This window comes from Coturnix japonica, chromosome 2 (genome assembly GCF_001577835.2).
Source record: "Coturnix japonica isolate 7356 chromosome 2, Coturnix japonica 2.1, whole genome shotgun sequence".
Classification (NCBI taxonomy): domain Eukaryota; kingdom Metazoa; phylum Chordata; class Aves; order Galliformes; family Phasianidae; genus Coturnix; species Coturnix japonica.
Genome location: NC_029517.1, coordinates 97,623,439 through 97,644,009, shown reverse-complemented (window position 1 = coordinate 97,644,009; position 20,571 = coordinate 97,623,439). Strand labels below are relative to the sequence as shown.

Sequence of the window (20,571 nt, the reverse complement as noted above, 5' to 3'; positions counted from 1 at the left end):
CCTCTCCTAAATGACTGTGGAAGAGTTCATTAACAGTTTATTCCTGTCTGTTTCTAAGCATATATTGAGAAAATCCAGTCAGAAACAAATACAATTCCAACTCTTTTTTCTTGGCAAGTAGGCTATGCATAATAAAATGCATCAGCATCTCTACTGGTCACTGATGCACATGCATCTGTGCTCCAAAAGGAATACAAACCCAGTTCCTACACGAAGTCTACAGCTAAAGTGAACCTGCAGCAAAAAGATGCTTCCAAACTTTCAAAAAGTACCACCTGCAAGTTGTTCCGCATCAGCCAGCTGTCACTCACTCCAAGTAGAAGAATCAGCTTCAACGTCAAATTATCAACAGTTCACCCTGTGTCCAACTAAATGGCAGCACTGAAATCGTGCCACTGAAGGATCCTAACTGTGTTCTGTTATTTCAAGAAGCTACAGATGGACCAACAACTGGGCCAGAAAGAAACAAAGGGAAACAGGATACCTTTCTATAAAGAGAGGATTTTCTACTATTATTACCCACTACAAGCAGGAGGCCCAACAACACTAATCTTGTCCTGCTACAGAAAATATACGTGCTACCATGCTACCACATTTCAGAGAAGAATGCGGTCAGTTATAGTGGAAACAGGATGAAATGTACATCCATTGCTCACAACAGTGAAAATTCCTGAAAATGACACTCATTCACATTCCCTTACTCCTATCCAGGCAGCTTCCCAATTTTGCTGTGTTTTTCCAATTGACACTTAACCGTAAGTCAAAAGTCCATGACCAGCTTTCCAAAAAGTTTCAAAAGCAATTTTTCATGGTCAGAAAATTGTTTCCTTTCAATTCAAGACAAATTTCTCCTTCCCCTTCCTTGCTGATTCACCTTGCAAATCAAGTAAGAAAACACCGATAAGTAATTCCTTGCACAGCTCCAGAGATTGGTATATGAAGAACTGGGGGAAGCATTAGCAACTTCCCCTGTGCTCTGCCAAGCTGCACACTGTCTACTTAACTCAACCAAAAACATCCATCTTCTATAAACCTCACAACTGGATGTGCAGTTCTTTTCACTGAGGTACCATCCTGGTTTGACAGCTGGTGGCTTTTACTATCCGTGGTCTCCACATACTGAAATTCTTTCTACTATAAGCAAGAATTATGGTTGGACTGGGTAATCTTGTTGGTCTTTTCCAACCTTTGTGATTCTATGATTCTATTCTAAGACTGCAAGTCTCTAACGTAGTCCAGAATATTACTTGCTTGCACTCTTTTACATAGAAAGTCAGGAAAAAAATAAAAGACAATATAATTTGACTGGAACTTAAACTGTATCCCAGTAGTTTGTTTTTTCGTATTGTTTTGTAACAAAAGCCTTTAGCCTCCTACATAATCATCACTTCCTTCAAAGGTGCTTTAAGGATCTGCTTGAGGGGAAACCAGAGACCAGATGGACAGTTCTGGAAACTATTAGAAATTTTCTTTTAAATAGATTTGAATATTGTGACTCCACAGAACCTAGTATCCAGGCATACCCGTGTTATGGTTGTACTTTAAATTGGTCCTGTCTCAAATGCATCCAAGTCTCAGGAGCTCCATACAATTATGCAGATATTCTAAACAGACTGCTGCATGTTACAGCTAATTGGCATCCAAAAGGAGCTTGAATTACATTGAATGTATCTCTGGAACTCATTATCTTCACTGAGGTCAAATTCTGATCTCAGTTCTTGTCTTGGATAAGTCAATAAGCCCTCCAGCACCAGAGGAGGCACAAGACATTAAACTCATGTTAGCAGTGAAAGATGTGTTAACTTAGACCCACTGGAAGTAAACTCACTTAAAGTCTTAAACAGTGATCCTTTGTATCACATTAACTCATAAGAAAGCTTGTACAAAAGTTACACGTTAGGTGAAGATGTATCCATTCACACCAGGTAAGGCTGATTCTCAGACATCAGGGATGATTACATCTCTTGAAGGCTTTCAGCACAGGTGATGTTTTATTGTACTTAAAATGTCAGAAGGATTTGATTATTTTTCTTATTATTATATGTTTTATCCTATTAGTGGAAACTAACAACTGTTTGTTCTTCAAGAACACATGATTCAAGAAGATTGCATAAATTGCAATGCTGAAAGTCTATGATACATCTTTGCTACAGAACAGAAACTACTGGGCACATATGTTAAACCATGGAAAGAAATTTACCCTGCTTACTGCACTGTCACTGTACATTTATGGGCAGTAATGACAGAAATACAGACTAAGTATACTTCTAACACAGTAAAAACACAACTAGACAGTTGCAGAAACATGTACTAGACTGGAAGCTAGATTGAAAATACTAACATGCCAGAAAGCGATGACTTTTAACGTGACTTTACAGTATTTCAGAACTACAACATTCATTGAATTCTACATCACCTTTTAACTAATTCCCTTATAGTGTAGAAAGTAATCTTTTTCTGTTGGCATTTTGTAGTGCCTGAAGCATTTTATTGTCACGCTTACCCTCGGTGGCCCAATAATCATGCCTGTCCACCTGGTGAGTGTCATATCTTCATCATCTTCAAGGCCCCAGCTTACTGTACCATCACCTACTCCCTTCTGCCCTTCTTCAAGTTCTTCCAACAAGCGAAAATTACGAGGTACTTTAACTACAGAAAAAAAAAAAAAAAAAAAAAAAAAAGGAAGAATGTAATTAATACTGGTTGCATCAAGAAAGAGATAAACAATTTCACTGCTTATATATGATATGCACTGGCAATCACTGAATGTATTTTCAAAGCATTAAAGAACATTCCCCGTCTGAACTTATTTAGCGCTCAAGTTATTCTGAAGCAAGTAACCACTTCTCCTGAAGCCAGTACCTCTTAAGTGTTAGCAGCACAAACTACATAAGAGAAAACAAGAGATTCCTGCTCACTTTGCTTTGGTTTCATTCAGACTCTCCTATTTCTCCAGCGCGTACTGCTTAGAGCCAAAGCATTTTAAAATCAATTAATTGCCTGTCAGGTTCTACTCAAGTACAATTCAGATTAAATCAATATTGCAATTTCTTCCCCAACAATAATTAAAAAATGCAACACAACACAAATGACATTAAAATGTCATTTATGTGTGCCCCGGTGGTGCAGTGGTAGGAATGCCGCCTTGCAACACCGGAGGCCCTGGGTTGGAATCCCCCTGTGGCGCAAGTGGTAGAAGTGCCGCTCTGCTACACAGGAGGCTTGAATCCCTGGGGGTTGGACTCGATGATCTCTAAGGTCCCTTCCAACCCGCACAAGACTGTGATACTATGATACTATGATGATGAAAATATGTTAACTGTAAAAGAAAGACTGAAACATTTTCAAATTATTTGATTTCAAAAATAATAATCAATGAAACAAATACTTCAACAGATACTGAAAAACTAGAAATCGAGTCCCATTTAACCCAGTGATTATTATTCCCAACTAAGAGAGGAAAAAGATTAAGAAGCACAAAAACACTGATTAAGTTGCTGAAGAGAGTTAATGACGGATTCACAACAGAAAATAAAAATGTACTGCCTCTACAGAAAGCCAAGTAATACTCACTTAGCTGAACTATAATTACTGGATTTTAATGATGATATGTGGGAACAGACAGATATTGATAAGTATTAAACAAGCGGAATTGCTTTACATCTCAAACTAAAATTATATTTCAGTGCTGATAGTTGGGAACAAGGCTTGCTAACACTTGCACATGCCCTCACAGTATACTTTTATTTTCAAATGCACAGTGACGAGGTAGCAATTATTACAACTACAGTTTTCTTTCAATAAATACTAATTACTATAGATTTTACCTACAGCTTACAGATTTTTAGTAGCCACTTTAGCTATAGTGTTTCCAATGTTTTTTTGTTGTGATGTTTTTTCCCACTAGAGTACCTGTTTTTCACTAGAGAACCTGTTTTGCCATCCAAAGGGACCTCAACAAACTTGACAGGTGGGCCCATGTGAACTTAATGAGGTATAACATAGAAAAGTGGAAGGTTTTGCACTCGGGTCGGAGTAATCCCAGACACATAAACAGACTGGAAGGAGCAACCCTTGAGAGTAGCCGTGCAGAGAAGGACCTGGGGATCCTGGTAGAAACTGAACATGAGCCAGCAGCGTGCTCTTGCAGCTCAGAAGGCCTATGGTGTCCTGGGCTCCATTAAAAGAAGGGTGGTCAGAAGGGACAGGGAAGTGACTGTCCCTCTCGACTCTGCCCTCATGAGGCCCCATCTGGAGTGCTATGTCCAGGTCTGAGGCCCCCAGTATAGGAAAGATGCGGAGCTGTTGGAGAGGGTCCAGAGAAGAGTCACAAAGATGATCAGAGGGCTGGAGCACACCCCCTACAAAGACAAGCTGAGGGAGCTGGGCTTGTTCAGCCTGGAGAAGTCTGTGAGGCAACTTCATTGCAGCCTTCCAGTACTTAAAACAGGATTACAAACAGGAGGGGAACTTTTTACAAGAGTACACAGTTACAGGACAAGGGGGAATGGTTTCAAGCTAAAGGAGGGAAGGTTTAGATTAGATGTCAGGGTAAGTTCTTCATTGAAAGAGTGGTGAGGTGCTGGAACTGGCTGCCCAGTGAGGTTCTTGATGCTCCATCCCTGGGGGTGTCCAAGGCCAGGCTGGATGGAGCCCTGAGCAGCCTGGTCTAGCACCACACGTGGAAGTTAGTGGCCATGCCTGTGACAGGGGGTTGGAACTTGGGAGGGATCCCAAGGATCATCAACTCAAGGCATTCGATGATTCCACTGAAAAAAACAAGGTACATTATAATACTAACATAAAGACTGAGTATACACAAAGTTCTTAAAGAAGTATACACTACATAGCTTGAAAAAGATGAAGGTGAAAGAAAACTGGTCCTCACATCGGTTATTTAGTCACTTAAGATTTCATGTTTGACACTACCCTAGTCTGCATTGCCAATGGTCTGTACAAAGAATTAAGACCAAAATGTACAATATATTATTTAGTTAATACCTACACACATTAAACAGCAGAGATAAGCACATGCTTCAGCAACTATATAGCTTCCCTTGCATAACCACAGTTTCTTTTAAATCGTGTTTAGAAAATATTCTAAACGTTTTTTCATCAAAACGGGCTAGCAAGCATCTCCTAAAAGTTACACAAATACCCAACTTCTCCATATCCCCAGGAAAAGGCATAAGGTATAGTATAAGGACAGCGTAAGGAAATTAAGTCACTCATGTATGGCCTCAACTTCCTTCTGTCTTTGATATTACTGCCCCTGTAAGCTACATAATGAGCTATTTTAGGTTGTTAACTGAGCATAAAATTATACATTTTAGTTAGTTTCCTGAAAGCTTGACAAAATGACCCAGCTCACAAGGATCTCAGTTAAGCAGCAGCAAACACTCAGATGTAAAACTACACTTTAATGGAGCTCAGCTATTCAGGAAACTTATTTCCCCTGGTAAAATTGCACATACAATTACCTGAAAGTACCAGCACAGTAGGAATCAAGGAGCAGATCCCTTCTGTACTTCAGTAGCATCCTTTTAAAAAGCTTCCCTGAAATTCATATGTTCATTCCCCCTGTTCCCATCTTGACCTGATAAACTTACAGCAGATCAATGTTTTGCAGCATATGACTTCCACATCCAGGCTGGAACAGGCTCTGACCAACCTTATCTATCTGCAGGTGTTCGTGTTCATTTGTAGGGGAGCTGGACCAGATGACCTTTAAAGGTCCCTTCCAACTCTTAAGAAATCTATGATCCCACAAATGAAGAGTTTTTGATGGGCACATGGAGCCTCATAAAGCAAAGCTTGGTGCCTCACATCTCTTTTCCCCAAATAAAATTGTGCACTTCATTTATCTTACACTTCTCCAACCTTCTTACAATAATTATTATTATATGATTCTCCAGTGCCTTAAACCCACCATTTCTCAGCAGCCTTGCTCTGATCACAAAACTCCTGAGTTGCAGATTACCTCTGGAAGAAGAGCACAGAAACAACCAAACGGGCCTTAATATTTTTTCTGCTCACCTGCTGTTGCCTTCCCATGCAGCTGAGCTCAGCTGCTCACTGCCAGCAGAGGTCCCCCCTCCCACTCTTGCACTGATCGGACTCCTCAATTAGCTGCACTGGCACACTCATTTAGCAAAAAGCTATTCTTCCTGTAATAAAACCAAATCCACCCAGTTAATCAACCGAATTGACTCAGGAAGGAAGAACCCAGGTGCCTTCTTTTGCAAAACCGTGGGTGTGGGGATGAGCAGGCTGGCAAATAGAGCTTCACATATGAGACCACAGGAGATAACAAGTTCCTAGGAAATAACCCCTCAGCACTGTTACTCAGCCGTCTGTGCTCACTGATTCTCCCTGCTACCCACAGCAAGTGACAGGCTCCCCACACCAACCTCCCATCAACGCTACAAGCAGGCAGCAAATGCTGCTCTGCAGTTAAATAAGAGTCAAAATGTCTAGAGGGAAAATGTACAAAAAAATTATTACCACCTACTGGGACTGAAATTCATTTAAAAACCTCCTGGAAAAAGATGTTATAAATTAATTTAAACTACAGCAAAGATTTGTTTCCTTTCAGAAGGTGATTCAGTTCAACAACATTTGGGTTGGAGACACAAGGAATGATTTTACACATGAAATAGTGGGTTCATTTTAGTATGAAGAGTTCTACATTTAAGCTACCTGGTTCACATCCACAGACAAATTTTATTACTTTATTTCATTTTGATCACAGGAAGAACATAAAATCTTTCTCCATATGCAATCCTGCATTTAAGAATTAGAAAACAACCCCCTGCCCATATTTCATAAGAAATGCTCTGATTCATCAACTGATACCAGAGTGGCAGAGCTGGGCGACAACCCAATCATGAATGCTTAATGGCTAGGGGCAGCACAGCTATTTGTATGTGAAAATACAGCTGGCTTCATCACAATTACAAATGAAACAAAAGCAACCTCCCCCGACTGCTCTCCAGTTCATCTTCAAAGCTTAACTCGCTGCAGATTTTACTGACAAGTACATCCTGACCCTCCAACACTGTAAACATCAACTGTCAAGCTGCATTTACCAAGTTTTCACAGAGCTGAAAGAAACACTTCACTTAAAAACAAACAAAACACAATAACACTCATGGTCATACACACCAATAGTTTAATCGTGAAACTGAAGTACGGTAACTGATGCCTATTGGAAATTCGTGGAACTCACAATGAAATTAAATACCTTGGAACAAGAAGCAGAACTAGTAAAGCCAAGGACTGCCACAAAAGTAATGCCTCCTCTTTTATGATGTTGGCAGGACAATGGTAGAGGTTGAACCTTCCTGCCAACATCCCATTACATTTTGTTGCAGTGTGACAGATGGCAGCAGAGTAGTCTGACACAGAGCCTGGTGGAAATGTGTATAGAGCAAAAGTATAGACCTGAATTCCCCCATGAGGAAAAAATGGCACCCACTGACACTCGTCAACACTTGCTGGATGTTTATGGAGACCAAACAGTGGATGTGGGCACAGTGATGCGGTGAGAGGTGCATTTCAGCAGTGGTGGCAATGATGTGATAGACAAACCATGTTCCAGACAGCCACGCAGACTTTAATGTGCACGGCATGCCAGCTCTTGTTTATCAATAGTGAAAACACACAGCTAATGCTGGTGACCACATTGAAAAACAGTGTTTTGTAGCTGAGAATTTGCTCTGTCAAACAGTGCTATTGTGCTCTTTATATGTGCTGTGGTTTCCATGGAAAAAAAAAATAGGAGGTATTACTTTTGGAGTGACCTACATAACTATTAAGGAAAGTCTACTTCCATACGTGAGCTACTTTTGTAATTGGTGGAAGTAAGAAACACGGGACAAATTAGAAAGAAAACCTTGCGTTTAAGCTCTATCCAAAAGCTACGTAATCTGGAAGAGAAAAAAAAAGAAAAAAGGAATCTTCAGCACCTTTTAGCAGAACCAGTAACTTTTACTGCTGCAATAGAAGAGTAAATGCAGGAAAAACATGTTGCTGCTACTGTGTCAAGACACAGTTTCACAGCTGCTAACGCCAGATCACCTACTGGTATAGATTAATAAGCATTAAAAAGACACGGAACTGCACTTCGGTCAAGTTTGACAGCACAGACTGGCTCCATTAAATCACATTTTTTAATAACTCATGCTGACAGACTCCTTTTGTGGTCATATAAATCAGTTTAAATTTAAGTGGGCTGTGCTGATATAACCATGTCCATAGAAACAATTTTAATTGCTTTAAAAATGCATTGAAACTGCTTTAATTGAACATTCTGTTTTAAAACTGGAAAATATGAAATCCTTCAGCACTTCCTGTGTAATTTCAATTGTACTGCTTCATTTCTTGGATACTAGCAGGAATATGTTCTGGATGTCACTGTGCAGCTGTCTGTTGCTCGTCTCTATCTGCAGCTGAAGGTAAACTATGCGTCTCTACTGTTCTACACCAAACAGAAGTGATTTTAACGACTGAAGACAACACACTCTAGATTAAGGAACTAACTTAACAAAACAGAATGCATTAAACTGAAAGATAAGACCCAGAATATTCAATTGCACCTGGAAGCCTGAACTCCCTGCACATTTGTTCAGTTCTGGGACCAGCCACGCAACAGACAGGAGGACGATAATGTAAGGGCTGGCAATAGCAGGACAAGGGGAAATGGTTTTAAGTTAAAAGAGGGAAGATTTAGGTTGGATGTTAGGGGGAAGTTCTTCACTAGGAGAGTGGTTAGGCCCTGGAACAGGCTGCCCAGGGAGGTTGTGGATGCCCCGTCCTTGGAGGTGTTCAGAGGCCCTCGGGGGTTGGAGGGGCCCTGGGCAACCTGATCTAGTAAACTTGGGTACTGTTTGTGGCCCTGCCAGGCAGGGGGGTTGGAACTACATGATCCTTGAGGTCCCTTCCAACCCGGGTCATTCTGTGATTCTGTGATTCTGTAATGTATGCTCCCCTCTTCTCCTTGGCCCTTACAGAGGGGAACCATGAGCTTTATTTTTCAGACTGACTCAGGGCTTTATGTGCGACACAGCGTGTTATACTGAAAACTATGTATTACTATATCCATTCAGTTTTTCTCAAAATCTTCCACAGCTCTTGGCTCGAATGATGCCTAAAAGCTACACTGATAACACAAGCCGTGTACCATAGTACATACTGACAGCGCATGCACAAGAACAGCTGGAAAACCAAATCTTCCCGTGTTCTTCCAATAACAAGTTGTATCAGTAAATTACACATTCGCACAGCTAGGATACTGTCTGGGATGTTATTCTTTTCAGCTGATGCAGCCACGTAAGGAAAACTGCAGCATAAACAATTTTGAATGTATGGCTTATCTTCAGCCCACTGACTTCCAGCTAACAAAACCTGCAGAACACGTAGAACTTAGTAATTAAAACAAAAATAAAACCCCACTCCTATTGCATTTAACAGCTTTAGGCTGGCAAAGAAATAGCTACTCTCTGGCATCCCAGGAGATGGGATAGATGTCAGCTGTGCAGATTTTAACCTGTATTGTAATTTCTTGTGAGGCACAGAGAAAAAATTATGAAGTAAAAACACAGAGAAAACAACAGGTACCTTTCATGTACCTTTCGACCTGAGTGATTCATAACAAGTCTTATGATAGATGAAAGCTGAAATACACCACACTGACAAAAAATTAAGTTGAAAAGAAATTGCGACAACCAAACCCTCAGGTAAGCCCTGAAATGGGTGACGTACAAAGAGGGGAAGGAAGGCTGTGTGCATGTGAAATGCTGACCTTCCTATCCAGTTGCAAAACACAGCCTTGTGCAAACTAATTTTGTAGGATATTTTTTCTCTGAAGAAAAAAATAACATTAAAAAAACCAACATGATCTATATTCTTGTTTGCCTGTTACCACACTCCTGTGCTAAGTTTAATATTCAGAGAACGCACAGGAAAAAAATGGCTGACTTGATACTAAGAACGTGATATCAAGTACTATTTCCAAGCTTAAGCTAATTACATTGTAATTATTATCAGAAGTTGATCACAGTAACCTGGCCCCAAGTCCCAAAGGTATAAGATGCATATTAATTAAGGTGGGCATTGCTACCACTCTCAGTGGAACGCAACAGTTCCATAGTGAACTCTATTTGTTTTTAAATCAAGAACATAACTACGCACATAACAGAAGCACTGATTCCCATAGCCAGGTAACAAACACGATCATTGCTCAAAGCCTCCAGTTGCTGCTGTGGAACTGTTTGGGAAACAACACAACCAACTCAAAGTCTCATATACCAACGCTGTTCATAAAGATGCATTTACCATTGGCTATTTTACTCTATTTTCCTTTAGCTCGTATGTTTCCAAAGCAACTAAAATGCAACAGAATATTCTGCATTAACAGTTCTGAGTTTAAATGGTGAAATGAAAGCATTTAGTCCATTTAGGATGGATGATACACATTGATCAGGATGATGAATAAGCTACTAAGTCATTCTAGCTTATACGGGTGAAACATCCATACAGTGCAAGTATATTTTCCACAAGGATCCAGCCATCGCTGATTTTATCATATAAAAGCCAACAGCTGCCTTCCTGTCAATAACAATGACACGACAAAAGGAATTATTAAAGCCACACCGTAAAAACAACAGCAACAACAAAAATCAACAGAAAACAGAGAGCTATTAAGCACTCTGTGCTTCCAAAATGAGTCATGGGCAACCCCTTAAAACAGCAATCCTGAGTGCTTCTTCCCCACTTTGCTAAAGTCTCAAGGATCCACGGTAACAGACCAATTTATCAGCATCTCATCACTGCTGTCTGCAGTGGGACAAGTTATAAATGACAGGCATTCAGATCTGCCAGCTCACAGTATCACAGAATGACCCAGGTTGGAAGGGACCTCAAGGATCACATAGTTCCAACCCCCCTGCCTGGCAGGGCCACCAAACATACACATTTACTAGATCAGGTTGCCCAGGGCCCCGTCCAACCTGGTCTTGAACACCTCCAAGGACGGGGCAGTTCCACAACCTCCCTGGGCAGCGCTGTTCAGGGCCTAACTCCCGCTAAACATGCCAACCTAAATCTTCCCCCTTTCAACTAACAACAACCATTTCCCTGTGTCCTCGTCAAGACTAACACAGCCAAAATTACCTGTGGAAAGCATTTAGAAACACACAGACTTAAAGAAACAAACAAGAAAGATTATCTTTAGAAATTAATATGAGGAGAAAAATGTTAAAAAAAAAAAAAATATTCGCAGGTAAATTTGCGGTTCTGTTTAAGTATGCATTTCGCGGGGTGATCTATTATTCAGTAACTGGCATGTATAGAGTAAACAGCCATTTATTTGTTGTAGTAAATGATTTTCTTAAGTTAGAGCCAGTCTTGTTACAATGTTAAACAATAGAAAAGGGCCATCTTAGAAGCATCAGCTACAGAAATTGCCTGTACCCAACACAACTAATGAGTGAACAATTCGTCTTCTTTACAGGGCAAATTAAAGATACACAGAAACACAATGATGCATTCCACTCCACAGGAACTCTGTAGCTGGTTAACATCTTTTGCCTTTTATAATACTTAAAATCTGTGAAAACTTGAAAACTTGAAGACATTTAGGCTGGGAAATTTCAAGAAGGTACAATAGGAACTACACTGAAGTTTCTCTATTTTTGCAAAACAAGTTCTGGTATGCATTGCATCAATTGTATTGCTTTGTTTTTCCCTTCTATGAAAACACTTCCTTTAGCAAACAACAGTTCCCCGAAGGAACCCATAAACAATGTAAAAGTGAAAGCTATAAACCTTCATCTCATAACCTATGCTTTGGGTAAAGCTATCTAAAGCAATATTTACCTTCAAAATTACACCGACAGAGCTTTTTATTTATTTACTTCAATAGAGAAGAAAAGGCTCCAAGGTGACCTGGGAGCAGCATTTCAGAATCTAAATGGGCACTACAGGAAAGAAGGGGGGTGGGACTCTTTAGCAGGGTCTGTGGTGGCAGAACAAGGGGAAACAGCTTCAAAGCTCAAAGAAGGGAGATTTAGGGACACGGAAAAGCCTTTTACAGTGAAGGTGGTGAGGCACTGGCACAGGTTTGCTTAGAGTGGTGGTGGATGCCTGGAGACTTTCAAAGTGAGGCAGGACCAGGCTTTGAGCAAACCTGAGGTAGCTGTGGATGTCTCTGTTCATTGCAGGGAAGTTAGACTACATGATCTTCGAAGGCCACTTCCAAAATCTAAGGATTCTATTCTGTGAAAGTTTTACATTGTTGGTGTCATTGCTGTTTCTTCACTAGGAGAGTGGTTAGGCCCTGGAACAGGCTGCCCAGGAGGTTGTTGGATCCCAGTCCTTGAGGTGTTCAAGACCAGGTGGCACGGGCCCTGGCAACCTGATCTAGTAAATGTGTATGTTTGGTGGCCCTGCCAGGCAGGGGGGTTGGAACTACATGATGCTTGAGGTCCCTTCCAACCCGGGTCATTCTGTGATTCAGTGTCTTAATAGACACAGAACTAAAGTTAAGTCGCACAAGTATTTCCTTTATATTTTAATCTAGCTATAGTCATAAATATTCTCTAGAAAGTTAACAGTAAGAAGGCAGATAATGAGAAATCATGTTCATGCAACAGAAGCCTCAGTCGTTTATAATGCAAAAACGCACACATATCTGGGCCACAGGAAAAAGGGCCTATAAGGGCACAGGGGTGTTTGTATCTTTCACATGATGCACAGACCCTGGTGTTTAGAAATAAGGAGTCATTTCATTGACAACAGATGTACAGAAGCAGATTTTTCCCCTTTCAATTTCATAACATTAAGCTCATTAGTGATCTGCTAACAGTAATAATTAAAAAATGATACATTCTAAACAGAACCAAGTAGGTATGTTCACTGATTTGTGCTTTTTTTCTGTTTTGGTAGTGATTCTAGTTGGACTGTGTTAAAACTGGCATCGAACACATCTTGAGCTCCTCCAGCTCATGCTTTGGAATCAGTTGCAACATGCAGCAAAACAGGCCTTCAAAGCAAAAGCAGAACTTACTTTATACTTGCTTGTTATGGGGCAAGCAGGCAGACTACTGAGAGAAGACTGGAAACAGAAGCACAGTCAGAAGTTCAGCCATTCACTCCCACTTCCAAGGCTGAGCCCACCTCACATCTGATGGAAACCAACCTCTTATTTACCTTTCACATGCATTTACCCAACTGCATTCAGAAAAATCCAGAATATAGTGTATACCAAGAACAGTGATGGACAGCCTCACAAGAAAGGAAGGTGGTAACATCAGGACCCAGTTTATAATACATCAGAAAAGCAGTATGAAGTATATTGAGACATCAGAAAATCATAACAAAGCTTTCAATATATGAACAATAATAAAGTTTATTTAGCACGAGGGTTGAGAGGGAAGGAAATAAGTTTTACATTAGTATCTGGGACTTCATAAACATACCTGATTAACAAAAGCATGTTATAACGCCTTGAGCTACAAATCACAATGCTGGATATAACAGATCTCAGCACACTGGACCTGCAGAAGCAGCATCCATTTATTCAGTATGTTTCAGTTGCTGCTGGTTTCACAGTAAGAATGATGAGGTCTTGGACCTGACTTCTCCTGCACAGTGAGCATTACAATCATATAAATACATAACAAAATGTCTGTACAGTTTTAGTTTTTATTGATTATGGTTTGTAGTGTGAGAAATCACTAGCAGATGATAACAAACATCTCCATTACCAAAGCAACTTCACCTCAGGTGCTCTCTCCTTTTCTCTGAGCCTGCCTCTTAGGTAACCAGAAGTGAGTTATCTGCTCCTATTTTGAGTTCTACCAATTCTGTTCAATAATTCACCTGATAACATACTCAAGGCAGCCTCAAGGACAAGACTCTCACTGTGACGGCCAGCATCCACCAGGAAAATATTACCTACATAGCTTTTAGTAACTTCTCACCTCCTGCACTCCTCCCAGCCACCTCCACCCCCTTACTCACCTTTCTCAGAAGAGCTGCAGGCAAGAGGGAGGCAAGGCAGCCATTAACTGCCTGATTCATCAGAGCAGCTTCACCTCTGACCAGCATCTACTGAGAAATGACTTCTCACCAATCCCAGGAAGTTTTCCCATTCCGCACCATTTCACTTTATCAGGGTTCACCCCTCAGTGAAACCACTATTCCCCTTTTCACAGAATCACAGAATTGTAGGGGTTGGAAGGGACCTCTAGAGATCATCGAGTCCAACCCCCCTGCCAAAGCAGGCTCCCTACATCACATCACACAGGTAGGCGTCCAGGCGGGTCTTGAATATCTCCAGAGAAGGAGACTCCACCACCTCCCTGGGCAGCCTGTTCCAGTGCTCCGTCACCCTCACTGTAAAGAAGTTCTTCCGCACATTCGTGCAGAACTTCCTATGCTGTAGTTTCATCCCATTACCCCTAGTCCTGTCCCCACGCACTACTGAAAAGAGACCAGCCTCACCACTGTGGCCCCCACACCCCCACACCTTGCAGTCTAGCTTCAGAATGAACTTCAGTGTCCTGATCTTTTCATGTAGCAACCATGCCCTAAATTTCCTAAAGTTGTGCAAGGCTAAGAGCTGTCACACATACATCAGCAAAAAGGAACGACACAGGTAGGTAAGACTAGATACATTCACACTCACAATATAGTCCAGATCTGAGAGAAACTCTAACACAACTCAGCTTTGTTAGCAACGTTGTAGCTACAATTAAGAGTTTGGTTCAACCTACCTTTGCATTTTTACACAGCTCTGACCACCATGGATGCAGTTGCTGGCGAGTAATTGCTGATACTGTCCATGAAAATGCTCTGAAGAGGATTGTTCCACTTCAGATTCATTTGCTTCTAGACTACAAAATTGAGCACAAACAAGCACTCTGATGCATAAACAAATAACCCCAAACCTTGAGAAGCTCTCACACCACAGGCTTTAAGCGATTAAAATATCTCAGAAAAGAAAAAGTTAACACAGCATTAGAAAATTAGAACACTAAAACACTTGAGATGATTGCAGTCCTACATAGAAACTACTAAGTGCTCAAAACTCATTTATTTTCTGGATTTGCATCAACATCAGTGGTATAAATACATCAATTCAGAAGATAGATACAAGCTTTAGGTTGGATGTTAGGGGGAAGTTTTTCACTAGGAGAGTGGTTAGGCCCTGGAACAGGCTGCACTATCAGGGAGGTTGTGGATGCCCCGTCCTTGGAGGTGTTCAAGGCCAGGTTGGATGGGGCCCTGGGCAACCTGATCTAGTAAAGGTGTATGTTTGGTGGCCCTGCCAGGCAGGGGGGTTGGAACTACATGATCCTTGAGGTCCCTTCCCACCCGGGTCATTCTGTGATTCTGTGATCATCTAGTCTCAATCCCCCTGCCATGTGCAGGGTCCCACAGGTTTTAGTTTGCGATGTGGTAAGATTACGTAAAATGAGAGACGCTGTGATGCTTATCAAATTAAGGATTTTATTGCTATTCCAGCTTTGTACCAAACAACCTAAGACAGGAGGCTATAAAAGAACATTTAGAAGCAATACCCATCACTTTAAAACCCACCAGCAATATTAATTACTATTTATTTAGTCTATGGGATGAAGATTTTATCAAGGAAATGCTCCCCATTTCTCTCTTAAAAAGTTAAAATAATAAAAAATAAAACCATCCTTTCTTAGTACAAGTAGGCCCACTATTCAAAACGTTAAGGTATATAAAGGTATAAAAGACTAAATGAGAGTTACAACAGCAAACAGCCTCCATTCTTTAAACATCCACCCTAAGGCTAAGCCTGTGTTGACAGAGGGGAAGAAGGATTTCAAATACATACTTTGAAAGCCATATTTTCAAGGAAAGATGGCATAAAAATCGTTACAGATAAAGGCAGGCTGGAGGAACCCAGCGGAGGCCAAAATCTCTTACCATGAAATGACTTTCACAGGGTCTGCTTTAATAGCAGGAATACAATGTGTGACCCAGATAACAAGAGAAGCAGCAAGGATTTAGTTTAGCAAAGCTGTAAAGCTGTCTAAAACGGGTTATAAGTCATTGATTAGCAAACACTTTTTCTAAGACCTGCATAAAGGTCCTTTGCAACATGACTCAGCACTCACAGCACATAACATAAAGATCTTTTATCTACGGAAAACAGCCTGATCCGGGATTATTTTGTCGGTTGTACACCTAAGGACGGAATCTGGAAGCATTCCATGTATTTCACCGTGTATTTAGCAGCCAGAACTGTCATCAAATTCTTTCCCTATTTTAACTTTGTGATAACAGTGTTTCAATCTGCCATTTTTTGCACAACAGGTTTGAAAGGTTCAAATTACTTTGTATTTATATGAGAATTTGTTCCGCTTCAGGGAGAAAATCCGTACACTTTTTACCTTGAAAAAGAAGTTCTGAGTAAGATGAGTAATACTGGACACTCTACTAGGACTACGCTGATAATAAATAAAGCACACTGGTTTCATATGAACTGCAAAAAATGTTTGTTATTATAGCACATGTGAAATTCACTTAGCTACCCAGTTATGAACAGCTATAGATGCAATGAAAGGAAGTGACTATTTTTTTAAGCAGTAATTGAGCCTAAGTGTTAGAAGCTATTTTCCTGACTTTTTTCCCCCCAATACAGCTGAAGCTACTGATTTTTCTGAAATAAAGGATTAATGCAGAGCTCTGAGATTTTAGGTTTCCACTAAGGGTCCCATTTGCTAACTACAAGCGATCTTTAGTCACGTACTCGAGGCACCAGACCTACTTGAAAAGGTTGTAAAGTGAAAGCTCATCTACTTCAGAACCAGCCTGACAGCTTGACAACCTTTAAGCTTTTGTAGCGATGTACTGATTTCATTCAAAATACTGTTCATATTACATCTCATTAGTGCCTTCCAAATGTCAAACAAAGGAAAACATTCTTTTGGGTAAAGCAGCATATAGCAAAACCCTTCTGAGTACATCTTAAGATGGCTATGAATGCCTTCTCTAGCAGCATCTTGTCTTTATACAACCCATGCTGAGGCTCCAGCCAGCGAGCTGACACAGCAAGGCAACGAAACCTGTGCGACAGGAGAGCTGAAGCTGATTTGCTACTTGAGATCGAGTTTTGGACAGGATGAAGTAGCAGCTATTGGCATGCAAGAGTAGATGGAGAGAGGAGGAAGAGTCTGTCAACAGCTGAACAGTTACACAGCATGTACTCATGTTGCTTTTGGAATAAAACTTCAGAAAGGCAAAACACACAAAGTAATGAATGTGTATATGTACCTCAACTGCACTGATTACTCATGAGGTTTGGCAATTCTGTTCCCACACATTTAGAAACCTCCTGATGTGAGAAGCCTCAGATTTATAATATAGACAATCTGTCTCCAAATACTGAAAGACAGAATCACAGAATGACCCGGGTTGGAAGGGACCTCAAGGATCATGTAGTTCCAACCCCTCTGCCTGGCAGGGCCACCAAACATACACATTTACTAGATCAGGTTGCCCAGGGCCCCGTCCAACCTGGTCTTGAACACCTCCAAGGACGGGGCATCCACAACCTCCCTGGGCAGCCTGTTCCAGGACCTAACCACTCTCCTAGTGAAGAACTTCCCCCTAACATCCAACCTAAATCTTCCCTCTTTTAACTTAAAACCATTTCCCCATGTCCTGCTATTGTCAGCCCTTTCGAAGACAGATATTCCTGAAATGGTGTGCCTTGCCTCTTCATTCAAGTTAGCATTTTCTAGGATTGTATGCAACAATTTAAGTAATGGGCTTCCATACTAAACTTGATAACACCCCTGAATATCAAACAAGTTCTTAAATAAGTGGCCTGCTTTGTAACGCTCTGAGGAAGGTGCTCAGCCTCTGAGCATATTCTTACATAGCCACTGTGGATATGTGTTGGAGCTTACATTTAAAGACCAAACTGTAAAATACCAGCAACAAGGAGACGAATATGGTAAGGGTAAAGTTCTGAGAAGAAACCGAGTGTCCCGCCTATGTATGTCACAGTCAGAAAGTACTGATGGTCTATATATAGTTCAGAAGCCGTTTGTAAGCGAGATTCTTTTCAACCCAGCTGAAGCACATGCAAAATAATTTGCGGCTTGCCACGATGTTTCAAAGCAGTCAGAACAATTCCAGCTTCCTTGTGCATAGGACAGGATGGAAAAACACCCCACACAGGGCGATGCCACACAGAACACAGCATTCTACTTCTTTTGTTTCCTCTGATTACTTACAGCTTCAAGAGTTCTCTGCTTTACAGAGCTACACTATAAACACAAGAACAAACCTTTCTGAGGACTGTAAAATTCTGAAGTGCTATTAACTGACTTCTCGAATAAATCCAGGGTGATTAATAACGTCATAGGTATAATAGAGAAAGGAAGAAGGAGTAATAAATCCTTGAAGGTAAAACATATTAGGAGAACTATTTTTCTTATAAGGTCGAGGAAGGAAATGGGTATCCAAATAGTTAAAAGGAAAGTAGAAACCCAGTCAGGTTAAGTTTAATATACAAGTTTTCTAGATGCAAAGCTTAAATTGTACCATTTCCCATGTGGAAGAAAAAAAAGACTTCAAAACATTACTTCAACATCCCACCAATGAATCAATTCATTTATTATTCCTTTAAAGGGCTCTTGATATCTAGCAGCCTCCAAACAAGGTATGATAGTTCACTAATCTCTATCCTTCTAAGCACAGAACAGCAGATATCAGCTTGATCTTGAACAGAGAAGAGCTGTAAAAAATCTAAAGGAAAAGTGACATGAAATACCCCACATTATGGAATCACCTTCAATGGAAGATTTTGAGGGAAAATAGATCTACACGCAGAACAAAAATAAAACCACACACACAAATCACTCCATCACCAGGAAAGTTATTGCCAGTCCTTGCTTCAAAGCCTGGGGTGTCAGACTGTTTCCAGCCCTTCATTTTCACCGTCACCTTCCTTACAGCTGCACTCGCCACTCACCCAGATCCAAAAGTTTAGATAGAAGAACACTAAGCTTAACAAAACAAGGCACTAACGTTCAGCATGGCGTCATTTCTATCCAGAATCAATCATACATAAGTTCAGAAAGAAAATTTTCCTTACATAGGTAACATGTGGTGCAAGTGGTAGAAGTGCCGCTCTGCTACACAGGAGGCTTGAATCCCAGGGGTTGGACTCGATGATCTCTAAGGTCCCTTCCAACCCCCACAAGACTGTGATACTGTGAAACTGTGATGTCACGTAAAGTAGCCAATTCATCTTTAAAGATTAGATTATTAAGTGAGTTTTATGTTGTCGATCAGTTCCCCATTTCCCCAGCAGTTCCCACACAAACAACTCAGGTCCAGCTACAAGCAACAGCTGTCACACTGCAAGATTAATCCAAATGCATCTTTGAAATGTCAGCCACTACGACATTAAATATTTACATGTAAACTTAGTTAATATAGATGATTTCTAAAAGCAAGTATGAAATTCAGGGGAGACCTTATTGCTTATTCCTAAAGGGAGGTGGTAGTGAGGTGGGGGTTGGCCTCTTCTCTCGTGTAATCAGTGATAGAACTAGAGGGAATGGTTTCAAGCTGCGCCAGGGGAGATTCAGGCTGGACATTAGGAAGTATTACTTCTCGGAAAGGGTAGTCAGGCATTGGAATGCACTGCCCAGGGAGGTGGTGGAGTCACCGACCAGGGGAGTGTTCAAGAAACGTCTGGATGTTGTGTTGATGAATATGATTTGGCTGGGAAGTATTGGTAATGGTTGGACTAGATGATCTTCTAGGTCTTTTCCAACCTTGATAATTCTGTGATTCTGTGAAATTTCTCAGCTACTTAAAGTGCTGACATACACACTTTCTCTTGCACACACTAAAGAAAAGCTATCTTCAAATGATATTGTTTTTAAAAGGCATTATTCTTACTGTTCAAAGAATTAGAAATCTCATTATTAAAGGAATTTCTGGAATAAAACTGAGACAGTTGACCTTAGCAAGTTTTGTTGGTTTTCCCTGGTGCTACAGTTTCACAACTGGATTTCACACGATCGATACATTCATTTTTCTGAAATAAATAAGGATGAAGTTGAACACGACAGCAAGAGCAGATGAAATTCACGCAGGCAGAGGTAAAACTCATGTCTACAATAAATCACTCCTTCCTCTTTTCCATAGAGAAGAGCTTAACATTGCTTCCTGCTAAGAGTCAGTCTGTGTGAAACCTACACATTCCTACCTACTATAGGACTTCTTTGTTGTCATTGTTCTTTCCCTATCTCCAATTTGTGCATATGTCAATAAAAAGCCAACAGCATTTTCCCCACTGTAATAAGCATTTTGCTCCAAGAGATATGACTAAATATTCCTAGCAGTTGTGTTAAGGAGGGTTTGCATGCTTTGTTTTATTAAAATGACTTTGTTGTTTGGGACAGATGCATGTATGATTCTGTACATTTCCCATATTTTGTGAACTTTATCACAGAATCACAGTATTAACAAGGTTGGAAAAGACCTAGAAGATCATCTCGTCCAACCATT

General features: G+C 40.7%; 1 protein-coding gene across 2 annotated transcripts in view; it reads right to left on the bottom strand.

Annotated features, from left to right (window-relative positions):
- Positions 1-20,571, bottom strand: part of UBE2V2 (ubiquitin conjugating enzyme E2 V2) — a 30,434-nt gene that overhangs the window by 7,770 nt on the left and 2,093 nt on the right. The window contains exons 2-3 of one of the 2 annotated variants that reach the window (XM_015855551.2): positions 6,037-6,167; positions 2,504-2,649 (exon numbers count right to left, since the gene is read on the bottom strand). In XM_015855551.2, the coding sequence (XP_015711037.1) occupies positions 2,504-2,548 (45 nt within the window). In that variant the 5' untranslated portion in view covers positions 2,549-2,649; positions 6,037-6,167. The remainder of the gene's footprint in view (positions 1-2,503; positions 2,650-6,036; positions 6,168-20,571) is intronic. The other variant, XM_015855548.2, reaches the window with a different exon arrangement.